At 42.2% G+C, this 12,051-nt stretch overlaps 1 protein-coding gene across 3 annotated transcripts in view; it reads right to left on the reverse strand.

Moving 5' to 3' along the window:
• LOC143283118 (cullin-5-like) overlaps positions 1-12,051 on the reverse strand; it is a 174,095-nt gene that overhangs the window by 89,257 nt on the left and 72,787 nt on the right. For 2 of the 3 annotated variants that reach the window (XM_076589254.1, XM_076589252.1), the window contains exons 6-8: positions 10,482-10,708; positions 9,778-9,888; positions 2,130-2,223 (exon numbers count right to left, since the gene is read on the reverse strand). In XM_076589254.1, the coding sequence (XP_076445369.1) occupies positions 2,130-2,223; positions 9,778-9,888; positions 10,482-10,708 (432 nt within the window). The remainder of the gene's footprint in view (positions 1-2,129; positions 2,224-9,777; positions 9,889-10,481; positions 10,709-12,051) is intronic. The other variant, XM_076589255.1, reaches the window with a different exon arrangement.

Raw genomic sequence — 12,051 nt, forward strand, 5'->3', positions numbered from 1 at the left:
TGCATGCCTACACTGTGGGAGCAACTGAATATTGGAACGTGCAGGTGTGCATATATGTATCTCTGTATATATGTGTGTGGGGTTGGGGGTGGGGGATATGGGCGTATGTGTGTGTGCTTGTACAAGTAAGGGTTCATCTGTGTGTGTGTGTGTGTGTGTGTGTGTGTGTGTGTGTGTGTGTGTGTGTGTGTGTGTGTGTGTGGCATGGAAGCTGCGATACGTAGCCTAGAAGTGAGTGTGTGGAGGAGGGGGGTAGAGGAGATGCAGGGTAATGTGTGTGTGTGTGTGTGTGTGTGTGTGTGTGTGTGTGTGTGTGTTGGGGCTCATGTATGCTTATGTGTATTTGACTGTGCTTTCGTATCTGCGAAACTGCATGTTTGGTGCATATCTGTTATGCATATGTGGGTGTATGTGTGAATGTCTGTCTCAATGTTTTACATTTATTTGCTTATTTATCATAATTGTTCTCTTTTTTATTTATTTATTTTATTATCATTATTATTATTATTACTACTACTTTTTTTTTTCTCTCAAGGCCTAAGTGCGTTGGGTTACGCTGCTGGTCAGGCATCTGCTTGGCAGATGTGGCGTAGCGTATATGGATTTGTCCGAACGCAGTGACGCCTCCTTGAGCTACTGAAACTGAAAATGAAACTATTGAACATTTTATAAGAACTGTCACGGCTCGTGGTGTTCATTTGTGCGCGTGTTCGTCTCCCTTCCCCTTCTCTCCCTTCCCCTTCTCTCCCTTCCCCTCCTCTCCCTTTCTCCCTCCTTCTATCTCCCCCTTTTTGCTCTATTTTTCTCTTGTGTGCTCAGTTCAGTTCCGAACTAAAGCATGTGAATCTGTTGTGATGTGTCTATCATGTCCGTATTCCTTCTCGTTCTGAACTCTTGATATGAGCTCGGAGTTAACGTCGTTTGGAAGGGTTTTGCTTTGCCTTTGGTGCCGAGTGTTGGTAGGAGAAGGGTCACTGAGCCAGCAAGCGAGCTGTTGGGTGCCCTCTTGGACAGCTGTGGGGTTCAATTCCTGTGTGACCCCCTTCTTCCTCTGTGTGGGTCTGTGTTCTGTTTTCTCCTGGGCCAGTGGTGTGCCCGATTCCTGGTGACAGATATATTCCCTGTGATTTTTCCTGTTGGTTTCCTTGTCTGCCACCCCGAGGGAACTCCAGGATTTGCCTCTGCAGTGGTCTTCGTTCCCATTCTGCCCTGTTCACCCCAAATTCCCTCACGCCCACTCCCTTTCCCAACCTCCATATTCCCAAGAACTTCCTTGTCGAATGTATCCGTCCTTTGATACTTTCCTCACTTCAGCAGGCATGTGACTACAGGCCTCGGGTGGGTTCATTAATACTGGTCGTCCATGGATGGGTTTGACTTTGTTCAAGTGAAGTGACGCTGCATCAAACTGGTACTGCAGTTGCTTAATTATATTGTCATAAAACTTGCTTATTTATCATCATTGTTGTCTTATTTATTTAATTATTTATTTATTATTATTATTATTATTTTATCATTATTTTCATTACTACTATCTTTTTTTTATATCATAATTATTATTTATTTATTTATGTATGTACGCTTATCTATCTATCTATCTATCTATATATATATATATATATATTTTTTTTTTTTTTTTCCCCTCAAGGCCTGACTAAGCGCGTTGGGTTACGCTGCTGGTCAGACATCTGCTTGGCAGATGTGGTGTAGCGTATATGGATTTGTCCGAACGCAGTGACGCCTCCTTGAGCTACTGAAACTGAAACTGAAGGAGAATGGTGCTATAGTTAAGTGTATTAAATTTGTGTGTCTGGACCAGAGTTTCGAAGCACATCAACAGTAAAGAATTGAGCTGAACTTTCTATGTCTATGTGTTTTGTGTTGTCAGGGTGTTAGTTAGTCCGGGAAGGTGCGGGGGTTCATGGGCAGCCCCTTATGGGTTGTGACAAGAACCATATGCAATATTCTTCACTTGTTGCTTTGCAGGACCTGACGCAATGGAAAGAGTGATCTGCATTCTCATTTCCCCCCATTTCCTCTCTCAGTCTTTCAAGTCTCCTCAAAACAGACAAGCAGTCTTTCAAAATCCTGACATACAAGAAAGAAACAAACAAACAAAAAACTCTTACTTTCAGTTTCCTTGTTCTTGATCATGGGTGGGCACTCTAGTAAAATGGCCTCCTTGAAGTCAGTCACCAGTACACGCACACATGTTTCTGTCAGCTGCAACAACATAATCAAACAACATGCATTATCAATTAGCATAAAATCTTGTCAGTAGAACTTGTGAAACTTTGTCATAAAGAGAAAATTTCATTTTATGAAAACGACAGAAATCTAGCCCCAGTAGCTTATAAGCCGTTGGCACCTATTTGTGTACTGTACGATTTAGTGGGAAACTATTTATAGTCTTACCAACTGCATTTAACTTTGATCAGAGAGTGAAGACTTTCTTCATCATGCCCAAGAAAAAAAAAATCACATAATATAAAGAATTTCGATTTGGCTGTTGACAGGGGTGCCTCTGAAAATTACAAAAATACTGAAAATTGGATGGGGGTCTGGTGGTCATAGGAGCCATTGTGGCAGAATCGGTTTTGCATTGACTTCTGATCCAGAGTTCACAAGTGACCATTGTTCAAGGCCCAGTTTTGGCATGGCGTTGTGTCCTTGGGAAAGGCACTTTACTCCAGTTTCCTCACTCCACCCGGTGTAAATGGGTACATGACTTCAGATGGGAAAGGTTATGAATGGTGGAAGGAAACGACTGGGCCCCACCTTCCTATGCTAAACCCTAGACACAGAGGAAATGAATTCGCTGCCCTGCTGGCTGTATAAGGCCGTGGGACCTTTAACTGATGGTCACTTTGCCCCACGTTGGGACCAGGGGCAACAACTGCTGAAGCTGAAGTGATTTTTGCAAACTGAAACCTTCAAGACTCACTTTTAACTCTCTCCGGACGAAGGAATGCTCACGCATTCCTACACAAAACGTATTCGGATTCGGACGAAGGAATGGAATAGCATTCTCCGAAAGTAAAATTCCATCATGCGCTGTACACGTGATTTTGTGATTAGCCAAGCAGAGTGCGCTATTCTGGGTCACTCCACAATCGAACAGCATGACTGGTCAGCCTGGGATGTGTGGCCCGTCTCGCACACACGCTGACAAAGTCACTGACCGGGCGTCTGCTCGCGTGCCAGCCTGTTAGCAAAGCGGGCTCTTCTCAGAATGTTGTGAAGCGAACAAGGCAGTGACGGCAATGTTTTAGGGTTGCTGAAGTACTTGAAATGCTACAAACTGAAGGGTCCGACACTGAAGAGGTGGATGATGATGAAGAAGAAAGCAAATTTAATGCAGAAAGCGAGCATGGGTATGGTGATTCGGGGTGAAAAATTAGCAGTATTTTCTACATATGGCAAAACTGTAAAAATAAGATGAGAAATTTTATTTTTTTTATATGTAATAGCTCAACACGTAATAAAGCAGTTCTGAAAGTTTCATTTTCTTACACAGTATTTTGTATTTTTTGTAATTTTTTTCCAAACCCTTACAAATGGGCCGTCTGTGGGGAAAAGCAAGGGAGAAAACTTGTCCCAAGTGAGTTAATACACTTTTAAAAAAAACAACAAAAAACTTATAAAAAGCAGTTTGTCGGAATGTGTTCTATATTCATTATTATAATCATATAAATCTACACGTTTAAAAAAAAAAAAGGGCATCAAAGCAGATTTGAACTATGGATCTTCAGGTTGTGAATGATTGGTTTTATCCACTAGGCTAACGCAGGCTCAACGATGCCGTTCAAAAATCATCATTTGAGCATGTTCTTTCAGTGGAATAAATTGACAATAGTAATTAAAGTGATAACGCCATTTAAATCATGCTATTTTGGTATATCTCGGGCATTTAAGAATTTCTCTCAAGTCCGAGGTAAAGGAGGCGTTCCCACTGCCTCAAATACTGCAATGTGTTTCTATAATTATTTATTTTTTTTATAGATCTGCAGAGATCTGAGTTCAACAACTCTTTTCACTCACTGAGAAACTACAACACTATCTATTCAATTTCTCTTTCCTGTTCACTCTTGTTAATTCAGTATCTGCTTTTAAACATTCATATGCATTAAACACGTGATGATTATTTAAGAAACTATTTTAATTCAGTGGTAAAGGAGACACTTTGCAACATGTTTTGTCAAGATCTGCACAGACCAGTCTTGACAGTGCTGACCTTAACTCAGTGAAACGGTCAATTCAAATTTTCTTTCAGGTTTATTCTAGTTAATTCAGTGTCCACTTTAGAATATTCATATACAGTAAACACGTCAATAATGTAGTTAGTGTCACTGTATGTGTTCTGTCCATAATTTGCATTTCTGGCAGCGAAAGGGTTAATAGGACAAGATGGCAAATTTATACCTTCTTTCATTTCATTAAATTATTTCCATACCTTTTTAGTATCTGTATGATCAGAAATCTCCCTATTACAGAAGGAAGACCAATATTGTCTTTTTGCCTGTGCAATGACCATGTTGCTATGACGGTTTGCCTTTTTCTTTTCAATAAGATTCTCTGGTGATTTGTTGTTCAGATAAGTTACAAATTTAGATTTTTTATTATCTACTGCTGCTTCACAGGCTGGTGTCCACCAGATATTTCCTGAATGCTTGCTTGATTTAAGTGAATTGTATTTTGGAATTGATATGTCGGCAGCTTGTAAAATGGTGTCAGTGAAGAAGGAATATAATGTATCTACATCCGCGGTGTTTATGAACTCTGTGTTATAGCTAGCAAGCATACTTTCAAATTTCTCCCAGTTAGCATCTTTATAGTTATATCTTGGAACTTTGTCATTTTGAAATTCTGAAGGTCTCTGAGTTTCATTAAAAGTCATGATGATCGGTAAGTGATCACTTTCCAATGTATCTCTATATGTCGTCCATTTACATTCTGGATACAACGTTGGAGATATGAAAGAGAGATCTTCTCCCTTCGCCAAATCCAGGAGAAGTGCAGAGAGCAGAGGATGCCTCTGTATGTTGTATTCATTGACCTCACCAAGGCCTTTGACCTAGTCAGCAGAGACGGCCTTTTCAGGGCTCTTCGAAAGATTGGCTGCCCCCCCAAACTGCACAGCTTGATCGAGTCCTTCCACTCCAACATGAAAGGGATGGTGCAGTTTAATGGTAACTTCTCCAAGCCCTTTGACATATGCAACAGTGTCAAACAAGGCTATGTCCTCGCCTCCACCCTATTTGGAATCATCTTTGCTCTTCTCCTGAGACATGTGTTCAGCACAGCGCAAGAAGGGATCTACCTGCGGACCAGATCAGATGGCAGGCTCTTCAATCTCGCCTGCCTCAGAGCAAGGACAAAAGTCTGCGAAGTCCTCATCAGAGACATGCTCTTTGCTGATGATGCCGCAGTTGTGACCCACACCCAGCGGGACTTGCAGTCACTAATGGACCACTTCTCCCAGGCCTGCAAAGATTTTGGTCTGACCATCAGCCTCAAGAAGACAAATGTCCTAGGCCAAGACACGCCATCTCCACCAACCATCACCTTTGATGACTACGAGCTTGAAACCATCCATCAATTCACTTACCTTGAGTCCATCATCACCGACAACCTCTCCCTTGACACCGAGATTGACAAGAGGATCGGGAAGGCAGCCACAACGCTAGCCCGCCTCACACAACGAGTGTGGACAAATCCCAAGCTGACCACGAAGACAAGGATGGCTGTATACAATGCCTGTGTCCTCATCACCTTGCTGTATGGCAGTGAGGCGTGGACCACACATGCTCGTCAGGAGAAAAGGCTCAATACCTTCCACCTGAGAAACCTACGGCGCACACTCGGCATCTCCTGGCAAGACAAGGTGACAAACACCTCACGCTGGCCCCCCGACCATGTATACCATGCTAAGACAGCGTCGGCTGCGCTGGCTGGGCCATGTTTGCCACATGGAAGATGGTCACATCCCAAAAGACATCCTTTATGGAGAGCTTGCCACGGGGCAGAGAAGCATTGGCCGCCCACAGCTGAGATACAAAGATGTTTGCAAACGTGACATGAAGGCACTTGAGATCAACACTGAGTCCTGGGAGGGCCTTGCAGATGACCACAACAGATGGAGAAGCACTCTCAAGGATCAGCTACGGATTGGTGAGGACAAACTGTCAGCTGCTGCAGCAGAAAAGCGAGCTTGCAGAAAAGGGACGGCAGCCGACAGACTAGCATCAGCTTACACATGTGATCGCTGCAACAGAGACCGTCTCCCATGCATCGGTCTCTACAGTCACAGGTGACATTGCTTGGTCCAAGCAGACAGCCCAATTAGACATTAGGTCGGATATACTCTATCCATGGTCAGCCATGACCGAAGGAGGCCTACTAGGGGCATGCTGGGTATGTTCTTGTTTTCATAACCGACTGAACGCTGACATGGATTACAGGATCTTTAACGTGCGTATTTGATCTTCTGCTTGCGTATACACAAGAAGGGGGTTCAGGCACTAGCAGGTCTGCACATATGTTGACCTGGGAGATCGGAAAAATCTCTACCATTTACCCACCAGGCGCCATACCGAGATTCAAACCCGGGACCCCAAGATTGAAAGTCCAACGCTTTAACCATTCTGCTATTGCGCCTATCTGACAGGTACAAATGGATCATTTAAAATTGCTTAGATATCAGTGAAATTACTGAAATGCAGATATGATGTGGCTAAGACTGGTCAGCACATTGTTTCAATAGATCTACCTAGATCTTAATTATTTTGATGGTGCAGAAAAAAAGAAGGATAAACATATGCAGTTTGTACATCATCTAATTTATTAACTCTTTCACCGCAAATTTTATGTGTGAAAAACACTCCCCAGCGCCAAATATTTTAGAAACAATGCTCTCAGTCACAGGCTTCAGTTCATATAAAAACAACACAATGGACTTGTTTACTTCAGCCTCGGTCAGGCAGCAAAGGTTAACCATTGCTCTCCTGGCAGGAAACTGGCAGCAGCCATCGAGCCTTGTTACAAGTGAAAAATGGTCTTATCAACATGACCCCTCAATGTTGACGAAAGTCACCTATGGCGGTGCACTGTCCAGTAAACTTAGGTCGCCTAGGGGTGAAAGAGTCAATGTGAAAATAACCCTGAAATTGGAGTTTACTGACAGTCAGCTTTTGTGTGTAGTTTTGCATGAGCATTTGAAGTTTTTGCTATGATTTTTCACAGCCAGGAAAAAAAAGAAAGAAAAGTCATAAAGCGACTATTCTCTAAATCACTGGAGGTGGCTTTGGCCATGTTCTGAGTATGATGAAAACCAGACATCCTTACACTGCCCTCAGATGGGCACCACCAGGGAAAAGAGAGGCAGAGCACAAGGTTCATGGAGAAGAACTGTGGAGGAGAAAATGAAAACAGCTGGCAAGACCTGGAGTAAAATCAGTTGGTTTGATCAAGTTCAAAACAACTCGAGAAGATTTGCTGGTGCAAGATGCTCCAGCCAGGGCAAAGAGGATTTAGTAAGCAAGCAATTCTTTGAATAGGGCTCCAGGTGCTGAGGTCATAAAGAAGACAGGGAATGTATGAAACTTTGATAGACCTACATTACGACTGTAAAACAATGGATTCATAATCAATGTGGACTGCTTTATATGGAACTGTTCATTTCCAGGACACACTTTTCAGTTTAATAACAGTCATTTGGACTGATATTCAGGTTCTGATAAACCCTCACTCCCCACATGAGTCCTCCACCCAAGCTCTCCTTTCCTCCCAGCATCTCTGCAGTTTCAATATTCTTTCATATCAGCAGGAATCACACATGAGCCATTATGGCTTTGTGTCTTTTTTTTAAATTATTATTTTTTTTTTTTAAATCAACAAAATTTACTTCACCAAAGTATTTTAAAATAAAATGAATGTGTTTAAGAGTTTACCATGGATATCAGTACCAGTATCTCAAGGAGGTGTTACTGCATTCGGACAAATCCATATACGCTACACCACATCTGCTAAGCAGATGCCTGACCAGCAGCATAACTCTACGCGCTTAGTCAGGCCTAAAGCAAAAAAGGAAAAAAAAGAAGATAATATAAAACAAAATATAAATAAAGAAATATTTAATTAATTAGTTTAAAATAATAATAAATAAATAAGTAAATAAACTATATATAAAAAAGATAAAAGATTAAAAAAAAGAAAAAGAAATACATACATACATGCACACAGAAACAAGGACAACCAAAATGGGGTCATTACACCTCATCGCTAGGCTTCAGAAAGTCCAGAACTATGCTTCTCGTCTTGTCTTTCGTTCCTGTAAATTTGATCATGTCTCTCCTCTCCTCCATGCTTTATACTGGCTCCCAGAACAAGAAGGAATTATTTACAAAGTCGTCTCTCTTTGTTTCAAGTCCATTGAGGTTTCTGATCCACAGTATCTTTCTGATCTCATTCATCCTTACAATTCCTTATGCCAGCTCTGCTCTTCTTCTGAGACTCGTATGCTTAGGATCCCCCCTGCTCGAACCAAACCGCAAGGCCAACACAGTTTTTCATTCCAAGCCCCCTTTTTTTGGAATCAACTTCCTCAGCCTCTCCGCCACTCATCTTCGCTGCAATCTTTCAAATCCAGTCTGAAGACCTACCTTTTCCCCTCCTGGTTAATTCTCAACAGCTCATCCCTTTCCAGTATGAACTAAAATGACTATTAGTGACTGAGTGAGTTTTGACAGTTTCAGAATTTGTTGGTAGTATAGCTGAAAGTCATCACATTGAAGCAGATGTTTTTTTCGTGTGGCAACTTTGTTGAGAGAGTCAATTTTGTTATATGCGTGGTTGCACAAGGCGCATGGGGCGTTTGAGTGAACATTTACTTTTCTTATACGGATGTTCAGGTGAGAGCTCAGGTAGATCCATGCTCTCTGGCACAACTTGTTTGCCACCAAACCTGTGTGCCCGTTTGGCTTTCAGAGAACTTTGGCTCTGAGACCCTAGTGCTCAGGTGAAAGTGGAAAAAAACAACTTAGAATATTTCTGGTGTTTATTTTATTTCATTGTTATAGCGTCGATGGATTAATTTTGCTTTTTGGTCTTTTAAAAAACACAATGTTATTATCTTACCATACTGTTTCTAAACTTGGCAGTAAGATTCCTTTTTGTCAAAGTGTTTACAATGTCATTGCTACTGTGACAGGAAGGAAAGAATATTATTTTGCTTACATCTGATTTTACCTCATCTTTGTATCATTATTAGAATGATTTCCACTGAGACTTTCTTCTTAACGCTTAACGTGGCAAAAGCCTTGAGATAGCCTTAGCGGTCGGCGAGGCTCTAAGCACCATAATTTGATTTGATTTGATTCTTTACAACATTGGAATAATGGAAAATAAATTTGTAATATGTAATTTCTTGCTTGTATATGTAATTTGCTTGCTTGGAAAACATGACTGGATTTGAAAGACAGAAAGAGGCTAAAATATATTATTATTACCAAGACGATAGCTAAGGAATTATGAATTTATAACTGGTAAATTAATGGTCTGGATGTGTGACTGAACCTAGGCAAGTTAGTGAAATTGTACAGGGCACACACACACCCACTCACACATGTGACTGACAGGACTAACGGACAAGACAAGACAATACGGAGACAAGCCTAAACATGTACATTATCAAAGATGAAAAAGTATTTTTATTTTGATTCAAAGAGCTTGTGGGTTGGCACTGGGCCAAGACACAGCCGCAACAACAGCAGCAGTAACCCCTGATGGCGCCATCATCGAGGGCAGCCAAGCTGTGAAGAAGGCGCTGAGGAGCCGCCTGTGTCCAAGCTGTGAAGGCGCAGAGGAGCAGCCTGTATTCAGGACCAGGGACTGGAGTGAAACAGACGTGAAGGACAGGAGTATTCCCGTTATGTGTTGTGCAGTGTGTTGTGTGTTGTTGCCCTTCAACCATTTTTTAGTATGAGTGTGTGAGTGAACATGTGAATTTTCAAGTAGTTTTTTATTTTATTTTTTAAATATAAATATTTGCAAAGATATCCATCTCCTGTGTGATTTCTATTATGCATGTGAACATGGCTGACTGAGAGGAGTGAGATGTGAAATTTTCTGTATCTAAACAGGTATGAATGGATGTCTTTACAGATATTTACATATATTTACATATGTGTTCTATTTGTAAACGCCTGGGGCTTATTTTCAAGATCAGGCATAAATGCTCATAATAATAATAATAATAACAATAATAATAATAATTAACTCACTTAGTTCACACATGTGAGCCAAAAAGATCATACGGCAAAAGAGAAAGAAAACAACACAGGTTTAGAAAAACTGCTGCTCCCACCTCCACCTTTCTCTTCTTCTGATTCTGTCCTTTCAGCATAGTGATATCAAATCATCATTATTGTCAAAACAACAACAAAACAAAACACACATGTACAAAACAAAAATAAACCACTGACTGCATGCACAGACTGGCAGCCATGGCCCGTTTCCAAGTATCGCTGGGCTCGGCTTTCCTCCTCCTTCAGTTTTTGGTCTGCATACTTCATGTAGTTCTGCACGCCATTCTGTCTCAGGTATTCATGTGCATTTTTCTTGTAGAACTCTTCTGCTGCTGCCAGGTATGCCTTCTCAAAGTTCTCACGGTAGATCTTCAGTTTGTCTTCTGCATCTGAGCTCAAGTTGACTGAAAAAGGGAAAAAGAAAAAAAAGAAGAAGAAAAGAATCAAATTAAAAACCTAAGAAATGAATAAATTCAACTCTATCTATATATGGAAAAGTATATCTGATTCAATACCTAAGTTAGAAAAAAAGCTGAAAACTTTGTTTTGTATTTCCTGATATATATCTCAAATCATTTGTCCTAACCTTACCTTTACCTCTTGTCCTGTGACCCACCGGGTCGTGGGGGGGGGACACAAGGGATGCAGCAGACGTCACTCTCCTTCAGCCTGGTCTGCTCTCGGCCTATGACACCAGCTCTGGCATCTTCAGATGAGTCCAGGTCTTGACGTCATCTGTCCAGCTTCTCCTTGGTCTTCCCCTCTTTCTTCCGCCCTCAGTGATGCCCTGCAGGATGGTCTTGCACAGGGTGTTGTGGCGGGTCACGTGGCCAAACCAGGCCAGCTTCCTCCTTTTGATTGTGGCCAGGAGGGGTTCTTGATGTCTGGCGAAGGCTTCGACTTTGCTCCGGACAGAGTTGTTGGTCTTGTGTTTGACCCATGAGATGCGGAGCAGCTTTCGGCAGCATTTTATCTCAAATGCTTGGATCCTCTTCTCAAGCTCGGCTGACAGTGTCCAGCTTTCACATCCATACAGGAGAATGGTGAGCACTAAGGATCTGTACAGTTTGAGTTTGATGGCAAGGGAAATACTCCTGTTCCTCCAGATCTTGTCCAGTTTTGCCATCATTGATGTTGCTGTTGCAAGCTGGATCTTCACTTCTGTGTTCGACCTGCCGTCCTTTGTAAGTGTTGCTCCCAAGTACTTGAAGGCTTCCACCTCTTCAAGTTCCTGACCATTCATGGTGATGTTGGCGTGGGCGTTGGTGTTACTGTTGACCATCACCTTGATTTTCTCAGCGCTCACTTCCGTGCCGTAAGCGCCTGCACGATCAGTCAGCCTGTCTGTCAGATCTTGGAGTTCCTGGTTGTTCCCTCCCAGTAAGTCAATGTCATCTGCAAAGCATAGGTTGCAGACTGGTCTTCCTCCTACAGAGATGGTGGTGTGGAAGTCTAGGAGGGTCTCTCTCATGATGTTCTCCAGGAACAGGTTGAAAGGACTGGTGAGAGTAGGCATCCCTGTCGGATGCCGACTGTGGTGCAGAAGAACTCGCCGATGTTGTTAAGGAGAGCGGCGCTGCTGGCATTGTCATAGAGGGCCTTGATCATCAGGACTAGTCCTTCCTCGATGTTAAAACTTCTGAGGACTAGCCACAGGCCTTGGTGCCACACTCGGTCAAAAGCCTTTTTGAAGTCTATGAAGTTGTGGAATAGTTCCTTATGATGGTCGAGGTGTTTCTCCATCATG

The sequence above is a fragment of the Babylonia areolata genome, chromosome 6 (assembly GCF_041734735.1).
Source record: "Babylonia areolata isolate BAREFJ2019XMU chromosome 6, ASM4173473v1, whole genome shotgun sequence".
NCBI classification, from domain to species: Eukaryota; Metazoa; Mollusca; class Gastropoda; order Neogastropoda; family Buccinidae; genus Babylonia; species Babylonia areolata.